Source organism: Polypterus senegalus, chromosome 11 (assembly GCF_016835505.1).
Source record: "Polypterus senegalus isolate Bchr_013 chromosome 11, ASM1683550v1, whole genome shotgun sequence".
In the NCBI taxonomy this organism is placed as follows: Eukaryota; Metazoa; Chordata; class Cladistia; order Polypteriformes; family Polypteridae; genus Polypterus; species Polypterus senegalus.
Window position 1 is genome coordinate 105,003,825 of NC_053164.1, and position 21,433 is coordinate 105,025,257.

General features: G+C 37.5%; 1 protein-coding gene across 3 annotated transcripts; it reads left to right on the forward strand.

The window, feature by feature from the left end:
* The first annotated feature begins 126 nt into the window (after nucleotides 1–126).
* mgst1.1 (microsomal glutathione S-transferase 1.1) lies at nucleotides 127–16,235 on the forward strand. Of its 3 annotated transcripts, none has more exons than XM_039769428.1 (4): nucleotides 127–360; nucleotides 4,077–4,248; nucleotides 14,261–14,370; nucleotides 15,616–16,235. In XM_039769428.1, exons 2-4 carry the CDS (start codon nucleotides 4,123–4,125, stop codon nucleotides 15,860–15,862), a joined length of 483 nt encoding a protein of 160 aa, XP_039625362.1. In that variant the 5' UTR covers nucleotides 127–360; nucleotides 4,077–4,122; the 3' UTR covers nucleotides 15,863–16,235. The 3 variants fall into 3 exon arrangements, with proteins under 3 accessions (XP_039625362.1, XP_039625361.1, XP_039625363.1); XM_039769427.1 differs by having other exon boundaries at nucleotides 354–402; XM_039769429.1 differs by lacking the exon at nucleotides 127–360 and adding an exon at nucleotides 1,158–1,227.
* Nucleotides 16,236–21,433: the final 5,198 nt, after the last annotated feature.

The window sequence follows — 21,433 nt, forward strand, 5'->3', positions numbered from 1 at the left end:
TATTAAAGCTACTGAAACACTGTGCTCTTTTTCTGTTTACACTAGTCTGAGAATTCCAGAGATTGTCAAGACCGATTACGCAAGTGCATTGGTATCGCGGTTACATAAGAGTAGATTTCTGATGGGATTCCTTTTTCATTATTTCGAAACCTTTTAAGAACTGCAAACTTTTCTTAACGATCGTAGTTCACGAATTATAAACTATAACCGTCCGCACCAGTTCATCGCCCCGCGTATTATTTCTTAATCTTATTTTTTTTTATCTTTTCCTCATTCTTCAAAGGGCGACGCCCACTTTACTGCTTACCATTCAAATTAAAAAAGGGGGCGGCTCTGATTGCAGCGGGCTGCACGGAACAGGTAAGTGACAGAGCCGTTGGGCAATGGTTAAGCAGCTTTGTGGTAAGTATTTGCGGTTGATGTGACTTTTTCGGCTTGTTTTTTGCGTCAGTGCAGTTTACACTGTCAGATATCTTAAGACAGTCAAGTTACAGTTATGCATTCAGTTCTGATTAGTCGGTAGGTTTAGAGCTCGGTTAAGGGCACAATTCGATTACCTCTGTGGACGGAAAGGGCGAGTAAGTGCATCGTAAAGCTAGCTAGTAAGCAAAGCAAACTTGAAACTCGTCACGGCAACAGCAAAAAGTCCGTGTACTTAAAAAAAAACACGTTCAAATCTCAAAGTTCATAAGAAGCTGCAAGTCGGCCAAATCTGCGAGCCCCTGCCAGAATACCGGCCAAGCCTGTTTGTCGAGGCATGCGCGCACTTTTGAGACCCCAACAACTGTGAACTGAACCTTTAATATAGTCGATGTTAGGACTAGTAACACTAAACGAGGAACGCCTGCTGGCGAAGTAGTTAGTGGATCTTGGTTTTAACTCGTGATTTGACCCCCATGCCGTTGTGCACTCCTTTTCTACAGGAGCTTTCAGGTTCTCATATATACTTATTACTACAAGTAGAAATGCTGCGATTACTACTGTTGACTAGGAAAAAAATGAAGTGTGCATAAAATGGCCAGCATATAATACAATTTACAATACAATACCATTTATTTTTGTATAGCGCCAAACCACACAAGAAGTGCCGCAATAGGCTTTAACAGGCCCTGCCTTTTGACAGCCCCCAGCCTGGGCTCAAGACAAGAAAAAAAACTCCCAAAAAAACCCTGTTCGGGAAAAAAAACGGAAGAAACCTTGGGGATTCAAAGAGAGACCCCTTTCCAGGTAGGTTGGACGAGCAGTGGGTGTCAAAAAAGCGGGACAATACAATAAAAAGAACGGAGCACAAGTAATCCTCAATACGATATAATAGTGCGATTTTGATTTGTTCAGAATCCTGGTGACCTCGGCCATCCCCCTATTGGCCAATCCACAGCTGAGTCAGCGCTGGGCCAGCCAATCCGATGAAAGGACTCCACTACCCAAACGCTAATGCTGACTGCAGTGCAATACATAATGAAATGTACAGTAACATCATTGATAATGAATAATACAGATGAAACTGTTTTCTTCCTGATCCTCATTTAAAACACCGACCTGATTTATGCTGATTATGCGACCACATGAAGACACTTGGATAAAAGGCAACAATTAAACAGCCCAGTTTGTGGGAGTTTTAGTATTGTGCTAGAGTGTGAACGGTTTTAGATATGATCACTGCCCAGGGCTGTTTTCTCCCATGTGGTCAGGCTGTATTTCCCTCTGAAATCTTCCATATACAGTAGAACCCCAATTATCCATGCTCTGAGGTTCTGCATTATGGCAGGCAAACCTGTAAGTGTAATACATTACTTTTCTTATCATTCACAAAAGCTCAGCTGTGAATACTGTATTGAGCGTAAATACTATACTTTTACCCTTAACTGTAATGAACAAGCAGTCAAGGAACTTCTGATTGTGGGAATTTGGACATAACTCACTGGCTCCTGCCTCAGCTATTGTCAGTGTGTTGCCAGTATTGTCCATGCATTTATATGCTGCACTGTTTCGTTCACTTAGGATTTTTGTGGTTATCCATTTCAAAGTGAACCCACAATTTTTCGCGTTGAGGCATATGCTTTGCAGCAATAATATCCAACTGCAGAGCCAGAGCACCATACCTCACCGCAGGTCTATGCTAGCACTTCTAGACCAGCAATTATAGGATGAAAGTTAAGATTAGTGGGCAGCATGGTTAGCGTGTTGAATACATGGTTAAGGTTAGGGGTTAGTTTTGTTAAGGTTAGGGTTTGGTGTGGTTAGCATGTCAATCCATTTGATTTGTGACGACCTATAAATGTTTATTACCAAACTGCTGGTCTAGACGTGGTGATGTCACTTCCACCCTGAAACCGCTGGCGTAGACCCGTGGTGACATATGGTGTTGTGGCTCTGCAGGTTGATACATCTCCTTTGCTGCGTTGGGTAAATGAAGAGGTCAAGCTGTAACAAAGCTTGTCACTGACCATGTGAGCGGTGCACTTCCCTTGTAATGTTGGCTGGTTTCTCTTTGTGTCAACCCCCATCTGTACAGTGTCGCACTACAGAACCCATCTATTTTTTTCCTGAGTTTTCAGTTCTCCAAGGCAAAATTGGCAGCAATCTACCTGTGACTGCTGAAATCGTATGCGAAGTAAATACATGTACAGGCTGACAGAGTGCGACGGACATGCGCAGATTATAAAATCCTTAACAATAACCCCAATTAAGGGTTGACATGGCCACATGATCTACCTCTGATAATCAGGTTTCTCAGAGGCCAATACACTAATTTCTCCTGTCAGAATAAAGGTTTACATGGCATTTTTAAAATCTGATTTCTGCGAATTAATGGATTATTGAAGTGCATGTAAATACATATATAAATGCATTCCCTATGTCGAAGTAAGGTAACACAGTTAGTGGATTATATTAAGTGGATTTGAGAATGTTCGGTTACATGTCACATTGCTCCCAAGTGTAAATGTAACTTTAACATAAGGTGTAGACTATTGCCCATCTTGGAGTTTTAGAATAGGAGTTCCATTGTGTAAGTCTTAATTCAATTAAGTGTGTTATGTTAAAAGACCAACGAGCACACGTAATTGTATATTGATAATCTATACACTCAAATTTTGAAGAACTGTGACCTAAGGTAAACGAGGAGTATTGAGGTATAAAGGTATAGATAGCAATGTGGTCTCCCTGCTAATGGATTCTGTTATGAAAATCTGAGACAATAGGTTACAGTTAAACATGCTGATCCATGCTCATGGGCAGGCTTTACAAAAGTAAATGTGATGACTACAGTGATTTAAAAGTTAACACTAAACAAATACTCAGTGAATCAGAGAATAAAGTCTGTCATCTATAGGGTTATTAATAAAAGGAACATATTTTGGCAATAACAGCTATGAGACAGCAACCAACACAGGACAAGTTTGTGGTAAACTGGCCCAGTTTAATGCTGGTAATCAGTCTGAATGCATGTCTTGAGACTATGAATGACAGGAGTCCTCTGAGGAAATCTACAGTACATGAACTTAGGACACAGACAATAGTCCAATGTGAAACCAAAGTTCAAGTGTTGCAAGGTCCCATCACTATCTGTTATTCCACTGTGTTGCCCAGGTAGGAATGGCCTTTGTAGTCTTAGTTCCAGCTCTTAGTTTCATATAAAAAAAAAAAAAAATAATGCAGTTATAATCATCATCAAAACATTTAACAAAAAACAGTATTGTGAAATTTAAGCTATGAGGTCACTAAATTAAAATTCATGCTGGGTAAAGCTCAAGAGATTATTTAGATTTAAATCCAAGTGGTAATGGTGCTTTGTGAATTTACCACCCTAGAATAGCAATTCTAGAGCCCCTGCCACTGAGTTCAACAATCTTCAGTTGCCAGGCTCATTTACAGTATAATTTGCTTATGAGATCAATGGGCCAAATCACAGAAATGTAACAGATGACCTGATCACCTATTATTAGTTATTACAAATACAAATTCGTAATTAATAATAAATGGCATTGTTTTTATTCAGTTTAATGAATTCATTTTTAACATGGACGTTTTGTGTTTGACTTAAGGGTTATTTTTATTTTTCTTTCCTTTTGCAGCAGTAACTTTACATTTTGGGGAACTACTGTAGAGACTACCTTCACCATGGCAGAGCTAACACAAATTCTGGACAGCCCACAGTTCAAGGCATTTGCATCTTACACCACCATTGTGTTACTAAAGATGTTGCTTATGGGCCCTCTTACCTCCTATTTTAGGCTAACTAGGAAGGTAAGTACGTGTCAATAACAAAGGATCTGGCTATATGTATGCACTTCTAGAAGATGTGTGTGTGTGTGTGTCCAAGCAGCTCTATTTTTAAGTTAAATTTAATTGGAACATGGAAACTATATTATGTGGGATATTATAAAATCCCTTAAATAATACAAAAATAAAAAAAACAAAGTGAATTGAGTTACTAAAAAGTAAATTTATAAACTATTAATCTGTTTGTGAGAGACCTAAACCATTAATGTGCACACTACTTTCTGATACTTTACATTTTCTTTCTTCACTTGCATAGTTTTCCTTAACCTCATGTAGTCTTTTTTATACTAATATAAATTGTAAAAAAAACAGTTAATAAGTAAATGGAACATTTGTCTTGAGCATCCAAAGTTGCTGCTTTATCTGTAGTCTTCTTCCTCTTGGAACATACAGTATGCCTATCAGCTAGATTAACCTGCTTAGAAATGCCCCAAATATTATCGAACATCTTTTTGTGCATTAGTCTGTTTTTGGCACACCAGTGTTTTGAAATAATGCTTACATATTTTGAAAGCACATAAAAATGCAAAAAATGTAGATGTTTAAAAATGCTTCAGTGTGTACTGTATATTCAAAGTATTATGTCCAAAGTCATATTTAAAAAGTGTCCTTTTTAAATGTGAATGGCTGTAAAATACGCAGTTCACTCACAAACACTAAACTGTTAGGGTGGTGTTGAGTTGTTCAAATCTGCACAGGCTTTATCCCCTTTTTGTATGCAGTTTTTGTGTATGAGTGTGTGTGTATGTGTATGAAATGTGGCCGTGAGCTTTCTTGATGTATTTAGGAAGAGAAACTTATAATAAGTTAAAAGTTAACCTTTATAAAGGTTATTACTTTTCAGTTATAGTGATACCAGTGCCATAATAAAGTACATTAGCTGGCTTTATCCTAATTACTAAGTTACAACAATGAATAGAATTTGGTGTTCTTATGGAATCAAAGCTGGTGTTCTTATGGTTTGGTGTAAGTGATGTTTGTTCCTTTCCCGGTCGGCTTTCTCCAGCACGTGGTGAGATCTTCAGCATGCTTTTCTTTCTTTGTTTAGGGACACTTCTCCTTTGTCACCTTGGTCACCCATTCTGGTTGTGGATGGTACTGCAGTTGTCTCAAGTTTTTTACATACAATGCCTTCTGTTGCTACAAACTTATACCTGCTGGAGCAAGCTGATGATCAGCCAGCTCCCATTATTAGTAAGATGCACGAGTGTTTCTTTTTGTTTGGTCTCTGCATGTGCACTTGCTGTTTCTTAGCAAGGTTTTGGCTAATGACACCCTCTTCCAACTCCACTACAGACGGGACAGGCCTTGAACTGTTCCAGTCCTGTACCAGATTGTTGTTTGGAGTAAAAGGGATTGCTCCATTCATTGTTGCCACCACATCCTATAGGCTATATGGTCCTGCTTTGGGCAGCAGATTTTATGGCCAGCTTGGGAGCAGCGAGCTTGATGAATAAAGTGAAGATTTGGGGTGTGCAGGGGTTTTTAATGGAAGGAATAGACGATTGGTTTCTTGGATGCAAATAAGCATATCATTTTTGGTTGACCATTGGAGCAAGGTTTTGTCCATCAATGTTACTAATTATTGAGTTATGGTTCTTTGACTACACATTTTAACTGGTACCACGAAAAGACCTCTCTTGGGTGTCAGTTGGTGATTGGTTTTTTTATCAGAAATGCCCAGTCAGGGACAAATGAGACTCTTGAGCTGATATTAAGAGTGTCTGGCAGCGACTTTTTAAGCCATGGACTTGTGATTCAGGCACTGCAAAATAGGAAATGTCTGTTTGCACCAAATGGGGCTGAATGCTGTTGTAGTGGTTGTTTTGAAACCCTCTTTCTTCTTCTTTTCCTTCATTTGAGAAGAGCCCAGCTACACACAAACGTAAAAGTCTTTTTTCCTAAAATAGTTAGTCAGTCAGTCATTTTCCCACCCGCTATATCCTAACACAGGGTCACGGGGGTCTGCTGGAGCCAATCCCAGCCAGCACAAGGCAGGAACACATCCTGGGCAGTGTGCCAGCCCACTGCAGGGCACACACTAGGGACAATTTAGGATCACCAGTGCACCTAACCTGCATGCCTTTGGACTGTGGGAGGAAACCGGAGCACCTGGAGGAAACCCACGCCGACACGAGGAGAACATGCGAACTCCACGCAGGGAGGACCCAGGAAGTGAACTCAGGTCTCCTAACTGTGAGGCAGCAACGCTACCACTGCACCACCATGTTGCCCTTTTTCCTAAAATAAGTAATGTAAATAGCTTTATACATTCACTTTATTATGTCAGTTGTATAGATTTCTGCTCTAAAAGAAGCAAAATAGCATCTAGCTTAATCCAATTTTTTTAAGGAGGAGATGTTCTTAAATTGATGTGTCTCCTATTGCTTGTGATTTAGGGGCTTTTCTTATTTTAAAGCACTGAAATACCTGTTGTGATTCTATGCTCAGTAAAATAAGTACTATATTGTTTGAATAGACTTCCCTACCAACTTTCAGATATTTTTTTGTAATATCATAAAAACACTGTAATAATTATTAAAGATATAGTGTACATCTCTTACATTTAACTGGTAGTTTATTCTGAGTTAATCTTTTTAGTGACAGTCAGACTGGGTATAGTTTTATTTTTTATTTATTTTTTTCCTTTTTTCTTACCATTTTGGTGGGATGGAATAAAATATGGATGAGACATAACAAGGTTCTAGGCATAGTGCACTGGCATTGATTCTGCTTTGTTATTAAGAGAGTGGCCCAGAAGTAATTGCTTTAGGAGCATGGAACTAAAAGAACTATCATGGGAGAACTGATAGGTAGATTGAACATTCAGGGCAGTTGGTTGAATGTAGCAAGCATTCCCTAATGGGAATATTTGAGGCCCTCCTATCCATTTTAGAGGACAAGATGCCCCTTAATTGGTAAATTAGGGCTTAGGAGTGGAGTGACACCTGGGTCAGCCAGAGAGGCCTATAACAGGATGATTTCACAGCTTTTAGTAGCTGCCCCTTATGATGTTGGGCTTTAAAACTCCCTGAACCAGTGGCTCACTGAGTGTGGAACTGAATAGGTGTTTAAAAGAACGCTCACATCGAAGAAAAATGAGAGAATAGGTTCTACAGCAGTGTTGCTTGGTATACCGGTACTAGAAAAGCCCAGACTGTCATTTTTAAAATGGTACCATACCAGCATTTTGGTTAATTTGGTACCTGAAATGAATTAGGTTGTGTAACAAAACCTCATGCTCTAATGTTCTTTGAAGAAATATTTATGAAATCGTGTACTCAAAAATTTCAGTGGAGTACCCTGCCTCTTTACGTTCTGTGTTATAATATGCATATATAAGCCCACTCAAAACACAGGGAAACCCCATCCCAACTCTACTACTCTGTATAATATGCTTATATTAACATGCTCAAAACTCTTAGGGACAAAGTTCAATTGAGATATTATGAGATTATGCAATGTTTATGGTTGGGGGGGATATTTAGAATTATGGAACAGAATCTTGCACCTTACTTTTTCAACTGGTGCTAGTGCACTTCACACCAATTTGATGGCTAGCTGAATGTGCAAGGTAATTGATATGCTTACATGACTTTCTAAACGTGTTTTGTTAATCACATATAATTAAATTCTGGGTGCCTACATTTAAGACAATGCAGTAATTAAAGTTTAAGAAAATGCATTATATTTAAATATTCCTTCTTTGTGCTTTTCAAGCAGCATCCACAGTTGTGTAACTTGCCATGGGAAGTGAAAGAATTTTGATCACTAGGTTACTAGTAGTGAGAAGTTCTCACTGTAGTGAGAAATCAAGCAAAATGACACCTTTTACTGGCTAACTAAAAAGATTACAATTTGCAAGCTTTTGAGCCAACTCGGGCCCCTTCTTCAGGCAAGATGTAATACAGAGACTGAAATTCCCCTAAGATTCATTTAGCAAGAGAGGAGAACAATGTATAATCAAGATCTTTTGATAAGATAATTGTCCAACAAAGTCTTTTGAGGTTTTTTGTGTTTTTTGTCCATATAATGTGAATCTGTAGTCGGGTTTTCTGGGTTTATACTCATATCTGGCCATAAAACTCTTGTCTGTATTCAATACTAGAAGCCCTGAAGCCTACAAAAAAAGTTGTAATGCCGGGCCACCTTAAATTCCTTTGCTCCTCTTCATCAGTGTCATTGTTTTGCAAAATCAATCAGCACAGAGAGCAAGCAGCCTGCTATCCTAATCCCCACCGACACAGCTGAAGTTCTCAGAGCTCAAGTCTCTTTATCTGGGTGTGAGGTGTGTGGAATTGTATAGGGTAATAATATAAAAATGTGAATTGAATGATTTCCTTTTCTTTGGTTATATTCTTGAATTAAAGCACACTTGCTTTGTTATACCTTTTGTGAAAGTGTTCATTTGATATTTGGACTTAAGTCTTAACACATTATACACTTCACGTCAGCATTTTATCAATTATTACTATAACATGAAAAAACTTTCTGTTTTAATTATGTGTTCAACATTTCTTGCCTTGCATTTCCTGTCATCATACATTTACCCAGATCATTGTAGACACGAAACACACATGAAATGTACAGTATGTATTCCAAATAACAATATATTATTTGCTCTGTACTAATGCATGCTGCCCAACCTGACCTGATATATTGAGCTTAATTCCAGGCACTTCATAACCAGATAAACAGGTTTGAGCTGGGAGAACTTCACCTGCGTCAGTGGTGGTTGTGTGTGTGTGTTGGGGGGGGTTAGGAGGTTATAGATAACAGGCGGCTTGCTGCTTGTGCTGACTGAAACCTTTGCAAAACAAAAACGCTGATGAAGAGATGTGAATAGCCTGGCATTATGACTTTCGTTTACTCCAGGGATTCTAGTATAAACCATGTTGTAATGTGTTAAATTTTATCATGAGTTTAACTTCCCATTCTTTTCTCTCTTGTGGTGTTCTGAAGTTGCCCATAAGCACTGTGACTTTAAAGTCCCTCTAACGGTGTCCATGGCTGTTGAACTGGGCTGCTACAGGAACAGGTTGCCATGCTTGATGTGGAACCTGTGTAAATTCATTCTCTGGCGAAGTGTTTGTCCAGTTTCTCTCACATAGAGTGCAGTGTCGGGACATTTCATACAGTGAGTTAGGTAGACCGCATTAGATGATCTGCAGGAAAATAATCCCTTTATACAATGTTCTAGTTGGCAGTGTGGTACAACTACACAATCTGAATCATAAATGTAAGGACATGTTTTACATCTTTTCTGTAGGCAGGGAGATGTGCCATTTTCTGTTGGTTCTTTTAAGGAGCTTTGGACAATTAGTTGCTTCAGGTTTGGTGGTTGTCTGTGTGCCAGGAGGGGTGGTTCTGGAAATACATTTTTCAGTGTTTCATCATTGTTTAGATTTGGCTAAAGTTCTTTTATATTTTTTCGAAGTGCTTCAAGATGTAGGTTATAGTTGACAACAAGGGGAATGCAGTTCTTGTTGTCTTTGGTTTTTATATTCCAGAAGGTTGTCTCTGGGTATGGCAGTTGCTCTTCTTGAGTGTCTATTGTTTTTGGGTTATAACCTTGTTTAAAGAAATCTTGTCTTAAGCTCCCGCAATTGTTTATCCTGGTCCGTCGGGTCTGAGCAAATACGTTTGTACTGTATTGCTTGGCTGAAAATAATGGAGCACCTTCTGTGCTTGGGGTGGAAGCTGTCATTTCTCAGGTAGGTCTGTCTGTCCATCCGTTTGTGAAAAACAGAGGTTACAAGGCTGTTATCTTTCAGTTGAACAGTAGTGTCAAAGAAGCTGACTTCTGTTTTTGAGTAATTAAGCTTCAGCTTTATGTTGGGGTGGAAAAAATATATTCGTTATGAAAATGGAGGAGGTCCTTCTCACTGGCAGTCCACATTATGAACATGTTATCTATGTAATGGAGATACAACACTGGTTTTAAGACACACGTTGACATAAAATCTTCCTCCAATTTTACCATAAATAGGTTTGCATAGTGAGATGTAAACCAATCGCCCATTGCAGTCCCCATTTCTTGCAAGCAGAAGTCTTGCCCAAATGAGACAAAATTGTGTGTCAGAGTGAACTTTATCATTTGTATAACTAACTCTGAAATCATGTTGTTTAAGGTACGTTTCTCATGGCAATATTACGTCTTCATGGGAGATATTTGTATAGTGCCTCAGCATCCATTGTGGCCAGTAAGGTTCCCTCATGTAAGGGGCCTACAAGAGAGTGTATAAAGTCAAGCATTAACAGTTCTGCTCTGTGGAAGTGATTTGAAATATGAACCTCTAATAGTTAAGCTGAAGAGGGCATATGAATTTTAGAACATCATATAGAGCTTGCCAGGATCAATTGGATGCTTCAGAGTTAACTGCAATATTTACAAGTGTTATCACTGATTCCACTGGCACATAACGGTTCTTGCTGCCAGTTTTTACAGGTCATTTATATTTTGATCATTAAATGTGAATGTAAATGTCAATCACAGTAGAACTATGTTTCATTTATAAGTTGAATAATTTTAAAAGAAAATATTTATATGGTAAATAATGATTTACATTATTTAGGCATAAGGTTTCATAAATTCAACAAAGACCATTATTTCCTTTCCTCTTTAAATCATGTGACTGTAGCCCAATTTCTATTACTACTTATTATTTAGCTGATGTTTTTAAACAAGGTGACGTGCAACATTTGGGATACAATTAGTTACATTTCTTCTGTTGTTCCAATTGGAGCACAGGAGATTGAAGTGACTTGCTCAGGGTCACACAGTGTCAGTGGTGGGATTTGAACCCACAACCTCAGGGTTTGAAGTCTAATGTCCTAACCACACTGCCTACATTGCTAAGCAACAGTTTAAGGTTAAACTGCACATGAGGGAAGGAGTAAGGGACTAAGCCCAGTTCCCATCCGGAGACTAATGATTTGTGTGTTTGCTTCGCACCACTGATCTGCTATTTTTTATTTTACTCTCTTTTGCTGATACAGTAAGAAGGTTCTTCTTGCAGCATCTTTATGGACATAAAGACACAACTAAGAATAAAGTACTTCTGTACAAGTAAAATGGGAACCAGAAGAGCTCTGTGATTTTTGGGGTATTTCATTGGAAGATAAAAAAAAAAACAAATTGTTCAGACATTCTTGTGATTAGAGTGTAGAGTTGCCATTCCGTTTCCCCTGCATATGCTTCAAGTGCTGAAGGAAAACCAGAGTACCTTAAGTAGAGCTCATGCAGGCATTGGGAGAATTAAAAAAAAAAGCTTCACATAAACTGCTTCAGCTGAAAGTAGAAACCAGGAATTAATGCTAACCACTGTAACACTCCATACATGTGTATACTAAACTTTAAATATTATATTAACATGGCATAAACATTCTCAAACTCACTTAATCCAATCTGGGGTCTTAGACTAATAGGGGATTGGGAGCCACAGCCTTTTCAAACAGCAGTGTGTGTAAGACGGAAAGAAAGAGAAACACCTTGGGAGAGATGTCAGGTCATGTCTGATTTACACTTTTGTTATCAGATGACGTCCAGGCAGATCCTGGTACAAGCTTGAGTTCAATCACTTAGTTTGGAATGCAAGTGGAGGTTTTGTGGAGCTGGATGAATGCATCCCTGTTAAACCTGCTTTTTTTCAATAGGCCTGGCATGCCATGAAAGCATAGCAGAATGGACAATGAACACTTTGACCTACTGAAGTGGAGCACTGCTGACAGTATTGAAGCTTCTTAAAACATGGCAATGGGACAGGACAGCTAGTAGTGCATGCTATTGAGCACATTAAGTAAGAAACGTGTCTTAATCAAAACCTCACTGAATCTTGTAAAGTTTGGATATGCAGTATGGTACCAAGTATACAGATAGTGTACAACAAGAACATAGTTGGAACTTGTTCAGGGTAAATTTCACACAAACTTTAGGAAGTTTTTCTTTACACAAAGAACGATAGACACTTGGAATAAACTACCAAGTTGTGTGGTAGACAGTAAGCCTTTAGGGAGTTTCGAAACTTGACTTGATGTTTTTTTGGAAGAAATAAGTAGATAGGACAGGTGAGCTTTGTTGGGCTGAATGGCCTGTTCTCGTCTAGATTGTTTGAACGTTCTAAAGTCAAGCATTAACAGTTCTGCTCTGTGGGAATGATTTGTAAAGCACACCTCCTAATTGTTAAGCTGAAGAGGACATATGAATTTTAGAACATCATATACAGTTTGCCCAGATCAATTGGATTCATCAGAAACACTTGTGATTTTTGCCTTATGATTATAAATGAAATATTGTATCCATTGTAACACCAGCAATTTACTTGAAAAAAATATGTCAGACTTTCCTTGTTACACTTGATTATTGCCAAGTATGATCAGACACATGACCTCACATTTTCCCCTAGGATACTCTAATGTCATTGAGTCCTTTGCTAAAAAACAGCCTTAAGTCATTGATTGTTTCACTACTATGCTTGATGGTTGGCATGCTGTTCTTGGTCTTCACCAAGCATGGAGTTATCCATAATGCCAAACAACTTCATCTTGATCACAGTCTATCCAGAAGACATTGTCAATGAGGTGCTGTGTTTGTTCAAATGCAACTTTGATAACATAAACAGTGCTTCCTTGTTCTCTTTGGAAAGATGAAGCTTTTTATGCCCACCCTTTCATGAAAGAGAGCGTGTTCAGTCATGAATATACCATATTGGCAGACACTGAATATTTGAATTTTTTACGTTTTGTTTGCAAAGTATCATATGGTATGATATTTTGGCGAACTGGCTCAGACACTCACTCCAGGGAAGATCAGTAGTTGCCTTCATTTTGTAATAATCCTTTTTGCTGTGTGTTTTCAGTTATTTGGAAACGTCCTGGTTAACCTTCCAAGACTGATGAATAGTAACAGTTGCTTCTCTGAGATTACTTGCAATGCATTTTGTGCTTGTCATGGTGTTGTCACAAATCAGAATGCTCCAGACTGAACTACCAAAAGTTATGCTTTATGCAGAGGTGGTAGAGCTTCCTGATCATCAACAAATCAAATACACCCGGCTCTAATTACTTTCTAATCATGAAATCAATATGATTGCTCAGTTTAGATGGCCGGCCAGCTCTAGGAAGAGTCCTGGTGGTTTCAAACTTCTTTCACTTACGGATGATGGAGGCCACTGTGCTCATTGGGACCTTCAAAGTAGCAGACATTTTTCTGTAACTTTCCCCAGATTTGTGCCTTGAGACAATTCCTTTGACTTCATGCTTGGTTTGTGCTCTGACATGAGCTGTCAACTGTGGGACCTTATATAGACAGATGTGTGCCTTTCCAAATCACGTCCAATCAACTGAATTTACCACAGGTGGACTCCTATTAAGCTGCAGAAACATCTCAAGGATGGTCAGGGGAAACAGGATGCACCTGAGTTCAATTTTGAGCTTCATGGCAAAGTCTGTGAATACTTATGTACATGTGCTTTCTCATTTTTTTTATTTTTAATAAATTTGCAAAAACCATGTTGTCATTATTGGGTGTTGTGTGTAGCATTATGAGGAAAAAAAATGAATTTAATCTATTTTGGAATAAGGCTGTAACATAACAAAATGTGGAAAAAGTGATGCGCTGTGAATACTTTCCGGAAGCACTATGTTATTTTGTTCATCCTCAGGGTTTAGAGTTATTTTAAGAACATGATTTCTAGTTCTGAACGAATTATGTTAACCATTAAATGGAAACGGGGTGTAGGTACTTTTTCTCATGACTGTTTATTTTTATATACTCTGCATACAGTATACATAACTTCTGTTGTTAACCAGTATATTTTTTGTTTTCTGTAACATTTAAAACATTCTCTTTTGTGTTTTAATTTCATAGATGGTTTATGCAATTATTATTTACACACTGTACATTATTTTATTTTAAGAAATTGTAAAGAAAATAAGTATACCAAAATAGGATTTCTTATTATTTTTATATTTGTAGGTGTTCTGTAATCCTGAAGATGTATCCAGCACCTTGGGTTTATCAGGAAAATCAAAAGAGGAAAAAAAGAAATATATTCGAACGGATCCTGATGTTGAACGAGTACGAAGGTAAATGGTTTTCTGGACTAAAAAAAAAAAACTGATTTTTTTTTTACTTTTAAACACTTTGGGACCAAAATCTTATGCCAAATACTGGATACTTTACATTTTTCTAGTTATCACACATTCTCCCTTTTTTGGGTGGGTTAGGTGGAGGTTCAGATGAACAGTGCAAGGACCAGATGTTCAGAACATAATAACAATATTTTCCTTTCAAACGTTTTAAACGTTAGGTTTAAAGGAACAATTTTGTATTAAACATTTTGTTCAGTGTTCTAGTAAAAATAAAACAAAATAGAATTTTCATTTGCAAAATTTAGTTTTACTGGTTTAACTGAACTCTGTGGAAGTCTATTTTGACTGAAAGAGCAGCCTCCCCAGCAGAAGGCAACTATAATATACATAAACGTTTTTCTTATTTTTCCTATCAACCCTGTGATCAGCAAAGCTGCAGTGTTTTATATATGCTAATCAGAATAATCACATTGATAAAGTTTTCTATTTTGTATGTACTGTAGATAGCCAGTCATCAGCATTAAACAAATAACAATTACATTTTTTGTAGAAAATTTATATCGGTACATTCATTGTTGTACACACATTTATAGATACAGTATTTATGAAAGAAATACATATAACATGTAACAAATCACAATTAACTAAATTCTAAAGATAAACTAGCCCACGCTTTTGGAGGTTAAAATTTATTGAATACATCTTTTTTTTTTTTTTTTCAAGCAGCTTTGCTGTTCTTATTATTTTTTTTATTATTATTACAAGTATAAAGCGTTACATGATCATCTTAAAAATCCATGTACCTGTATCATTTCCCTATCATTTGGATTGGTTTTAAACTGGTGTTGACCTCCCGTGGACTAGGCCTTGGCTTGATCTTGACAATTGTCATCTTAGGCTTTTCTTGAACACAGCAAAGTGGTCTTGAGTGTAGCACTGTTGGAAAATGAATGAATGCTTTGGACAGCATGGACCTCTTTCTTTACTGGTTTCGCTTGTCGTTGATCTTAGGTTGTTTTAGCCTCTGTATTTCTGAGGTAATTTTACTAGTTGTAATACTACAGGTTCTGTATCGACAGTGCTCTAGACAGATATAGTTGTGCAGTTTAAATGCCACATTTGAAAGAGAGAGCCTGGGCATTTCAGAAAGCTAGAAATTCTGTTGAACATGCCTGCCTAGAAATATTTAAAAATAGCAACAATTGTCATTTTCTTTATTTAATTTTTTTTATATTACAGGTGCCACCAGAATGACCTAGAGAACATTGTCCCATTTGTTGGGATTGGTTTGCTATACACACTGACAGGACCTGACCTTGGTATGGCTCTGCTTCATTTCCGCATCTTTGTGATTTCCAGATGTTTTCACACTGTTGCATATCTGGTTCCCTTACCACAGCCTTCTCGTGCATTGTCTTGGATGGCTGGTCTAGGTGTAAGCGTTTCTATGGCATACCATATTCTAAGCAAAGGGTGCATCTTGTAAGAAAAAAGTTTTTCATATTTTTTCAGCAAGTTTGAAAAGGATAAAAAAAAAAAAGATACAAGATTTGAGAAAAAGATGAATGAATGCATAGATCTGTTGAAATATTGAGAGTGCTGTCTAGTTATAAAGGATTTTCTTCACTAATTACCTCTGTAAAATTTTAAAAGAATTACTTTTTATTATAATACAGTATATCTAAAATTGTAACTTTAGTAAGTTCTGATCTTATAAAAAATGCATTATAAAAAATAAGAGGTAAATCCAATGAGAAATGGTAAATCTATCTTAATATTTCTGTATGTGGTTATAAAATTAATTCCTGGAAATTTCAATGACTTTTTCTAAATGAATAAAATGTTACTTCTCTACCTTTTACACTGATTTTATTACATTTCTGAATTTTGAATTCCTGGGGGAACACCTCTGACTGTTCACTTTTGTTCCAATAACATTATTATTCAGAGCCCATATCTTGCTTTTACCTTAATTCCTTGTTCAGAGTGACAGCTTATTTCTCTTTTTGTATTGTTAAGTTGGAAAGAAATTTAGAGGGTTTGAACATAGCCTTGAGTGTGAGAGTCTGTTTATTCTTGGTTTTCATTTTCATCTCTTAATTCTTACAAGAGTTATCATAAAGTTGTTACTTAAAAGAACAGCCACAGGGGAAAATAACATTCTGTCTTTTAAAGGCAGGAGTTAATAATAATAAGTTTAAAATGGGCCAAATTAAGCGACTGCTCAAACAATTATTTCAAAAGAAGTAAAGCTGCAGTTCTGAAGATAAAATGATTATGATATGAAAAGCCAAACTCTTGGCTAAATGCCAAGCCTAATAGCAATTTTGTTTTGCTGCTGGTGTCGAAATCCATTAATTGTAGCAGGATGACCATTGCATTAGGATATCTACTTGTAAATATGTGTTACTTGTTTTAAACAATTAATTTACATATTTGTAAATTAAAAACAAGTCTATCATTTAACTCAATAATTTGAAATGTATGCATTTTGAGATTATTTTGTCAGAGCATATTACAATTCATCCAAACTACATTAATGAAGTTCAAACTTCCCTAGGATAACGTGGTCAAAGTACTAAATGCCTTGTCCAACGTAACCAAGGAATAGTGCTGATGAAAAGTATTCAACCCCTTGGAAGCTTTCACATTTTATTGTTGTAAAAACATTGAATCACAGTAGATGTATTTTGGCTTTTTTGACACTGATCAACAGAAATATCAAAGTTAAAACCGGTAAAACACAAAATAATTGATTGAAAAGAATTCACCCTCTTCAAGTCACTATTTAGTAGACGCATCTTTGGTAGTCTGTGCTTAGGATCCTATCAGCTTTGTACATCTGGACACTCCCATTTTTCTCCATTCTACTTTGCAAAACTACTCAATCTCTGTCAGGTTGCATGGGATCATGAGTGTGAACAGCCTTTGTCAAGTCCTGCCACAAATTCTAAATTGGATTGAGATTTGGACTTGGCCACTCCAGCACATCAACATTGTTGTTTTTAATCCACTCCTATATAGTTTCAGTCTTATTTCTCAGGTTGTTGACTTGCTGGAAAACAAATCTTCTCCCAAGGTGTAGGTTTCTTGCAGGCTAGTCAGGTTTTCCTTCAAGATTTTACTATACTGTATTTAGTGTAATGGACAAAAAGTTCAGTTTTGAACTCATCAGATATTATTCACATTCATTTATTTGGCTGACACCTTCATCCAAAGCGACTAACAACATTTATGATACAATTGGTTACATTTCCTTAGATTCTTCAGATATGAGCACAGGCAGGCCAGTGTGGTGTGACAGGCAGTGTGGTGTAGTGGTTAAGACTTCAAACCATAAGGCTGTCAGTTCAGATCCTGCTCCTGATACTGTGTGACCATGAGCAAGTTATTTGACCTCCCTGTGCTCCAACCAAAAGAAATGTAGCCAAATGTTGTAAGTCACCTTGGATAAAGGCATCAGCCAAATAAATAAATGTCCTTGAAATGTTCTCATCAGATGATAAAATCTTCTTCCAGCTGTTTTCAGAATCTCCTATGTGCCTTCTGGCAAGCTCTTACCGATATGTTGCTTGCATGTCTCTTTTTAAACAGTGGCTTTATCTTTGCCATTCTCCCATAAACCTGCGACTTGTGAAGCACGTGGACAACAGTTGTTATATGTGCCGTCTCTACTATTTGAGCAACTATAGCCTATAACTCCTTCAGAGGTCTCATTGGTCTCTTAGTGGTCTCCCTCACTAGGCTTCTTGCACGATGACTCTTTTTGTGGCCAGCTTACTGTATGCACATCTATAGCTGTGCTACACTCTTTCCAGCTTTCATGATTGATTTAACTGGACTCCAAGGGGTAGTCAGTGACTTGGATATTTTCTCGTCTCTACCCACCAAGTTGTGCTTTTCAATAATTTCTTTTCACTGAGTTGCTTAGAGTGTCCTCACTGTGTAGGTTATGCCACGATACCCACTACCACAAGTTGGATCCTCCAGATAAGGTGCACTTACACTATAATCAATTTAAACCCCTTGAGTACTGACAGGTGAACTCCATTGAACTAATCATGTGACTCCCAAAACCAAGTAGCTGCTCCAGTGATCAGTTAGGTGGGGATGAATACTTAGGCTGTCAATTTTATTTTGTGGTTTGTATTTCTAATCAGTTTCAACCATTTTGTTTAGATCTGTTGTCACTTTGACATTTAAAGAGCCTTTTTCTTTTGGTCAGTGTTAAAAGAGCCAAATTAAATCCGCATATGATTCAATGTTGTACAGTATATCTATAAAATGTGAAAACTTCCAAGGGCATGAATAGATATTGTAGGCACTGTAATGACTTATGTACTAATGTATGTATTAATGTAATTTAGTAATGATATCAGCAACCTAAAGAAACTTAAAGACATGGAAGCTTGAAACATCACAAGCAATAAGTTGGTGTTTTTTGTGTGTTATGAATGTTTACCTCCATTTTTGTGTGAACTGTTTAGCTTTGAATTTCACCAAAACTTTAATACGAAAGATACAGCCTGTCCTTGAGTATTCATTATCAACTTATGCAGGCAGGCTACCAAAGATGCATCAACATAAGGGGTGATTAATTATTTTGTGTTTTTATATTTGTAATTAATTTAGACGTCTTTGCAGAGATCTGTTTTCACTTTGACATTAAAGGGTCTTGTTCTGTTGATCAATGTCAAATGACCCAAATTAAATCCACACTGTGTTTCAATGTTTTATAACAATAAAATGTGAAAACTTCCACATGGGTGAATACTATTACAGGTACTATATAGGTGTGGACACTCATGGATACATTTGTTACATGGAGACGTTTCCTAAGGGATTTTTTAATTTTTTATTTACAAATGAAGTCCTCACTTTTCAATGAATTATGCCGTTTTTTTATCAAATTATAGGAGTCTGTTCTATTTTATCCATGATTTTTCTGTTTCTCTGCTTTAAAAGTATCATTATTTCATTTGGAAATGTTTTAAGAGGAGACCTCTGCAGCTTTTTAATGCTGGCGTAGGGTTTGAGAGTAACTGTAAACTAGGCTAGAGGAAGCAGTTGCAGGAAAGTGTACTGTAAAATGAAGTTAACACTGACAAGTTTTATGTATGAACTTGCAATAAGGTAGTGATGGGCAAAGTCCATCAAAATAAGGTTTGTGAAAAAAATAGTACCAGTGCTTCCAAAGGTTTGTTACAATGTATTATTAAAGCTTGTTGTTTTCGTATAGTTTATTGAGGCTTTCCTTTTTTTATGTCTAGAGAAGAAATTGTTTTCACTGTCCAAAGGGGTGGTTGTTTAATATTGAGAAATGAAAGTTTTCATCCATAGTAGTGCTGTCGAGAGAGACCAGAGAAGCAGAAGCAGTTATAAAATGAAAACTCAGTTTTGTCATTTTTTCAGTTTTAACACTCTTTTGTGCTACCTATTCCATAGCTCAAAGACTGGCATTGAAAATGATATACCTGCTGCTTGAGAACACATGCTGTGAAACATCCATGAAGGCTCTGCTTTTCTCACTTTCCCGCTGCTTAATTCATTCCATATTAAGTATCTGTTACTGGTGACTCAACTTCACCTCTGTATACTGGCATACAATGAGGGAATGGCAGAGTCCCAAGAGGTTTTCTTTGTGGCATAATTTGAAGCTTTTCCAGTGTTATTTTCATTGTCAGATCAACCTTATATATATTTTTATTGAATGTAAATGATGATGTTTATAATGCATTGGAGTACCAAGAAATAGTCTTAACATTTAAACGAAACATTTGCGCAATCTAATGGCCTACTTTCTATGATTCAATGTTTTACCTAAAAATGCTAATTATTTTATTTTCTCAGAAAGTCTTATTGGGGAAAAAAAATAAGGTAAAAATTCAGTTTTACAATGATCAGGTGTAAGCATAAACATACTTTTTTTTTTTTCCTTTCCTAACCAGTAACTTCTATATAAATACAACTGCAAGACCTGTAAAAAAAAAAATCAATATCCATTGTGGAGGACGGCTGGGAATCCTACCCAGCTGGGACGCCTGGAAGAACCGGGTGAGGTCCAATAATTTTCCTGGGCCACGAGAGGGCAGCCACCCTCTGCATGGGGGCCACGGGATCAGAGCTTGGAAGCTCATTGCTGTTGGGGCCTGTGGCCACCACCAGGGGATGCCTGGACGATTATGGAATCCTGGATGGCAGCACTTCCGCCGCACTTGGAAGTGCTGCCGGAAGGAATTCCAGAGACACCTGGAGTGCTTCCGGGTGCTCATGCAGCACATCTGCCACACCAGGAAGTGCCGCCGGAAGATTGTCATGGAGCACCTGGAGCACATCCGGGTTATTATAAAAGGGGCCGCCTCCCTCCAGTAGAGGAGCTGGAGTTGGGAGAAGAAGAAGATAGAGCTTGGGAGGAGAGGAGAGGAGTAAAGGTGGCAGAAGTACTGAGAGACTGAAGGGACTGAGTTGGCTGATTTAAGCATTGTGGTGCTGTACAGTATATAGAAGACTGTAATAAACGTGTATGTTTTGGACATTCGGTGTCTGTCTGCCTGTATCCAGGGGCTGTCTTTCCACACCATATACAGCTGATCCAAATAAAAGTCTTTTTACAAATTAAAAGCCCCACCAGACATGCATCTCCAAGTGTAACTGCTGCTGCAAGGCTCCAGAGTGGAGTTACTGCTTAGTTTAGTCTGTGACCTGATGAATATTAAGTAATTCAGCAGCATTAAAGAAGCATTCCATGCTTTGGAGATATTTAAAGACAAATCTGTCTCACTTAAAATTATAACCTAAATTATTTTTAAACATCTGCATTGCACATCTGCAATGTTGTGTATCTACATGTATTCTATACAATGGGTCCAGATAGCATTTGGACTGCTCCAATGTTTTTACATTTTGCTGTGTTGCCACCTTCCGCAAAAATCCTTTACATTCATTTTTCCCCAAATCAATCAACTCTAATTACCCCAGAATGGCAAAATAAGAACAGGATTGTAGAATTTTTTGCAAATGTATTAAACTTGAAAAACGGAAATATCCTTTTGTCACA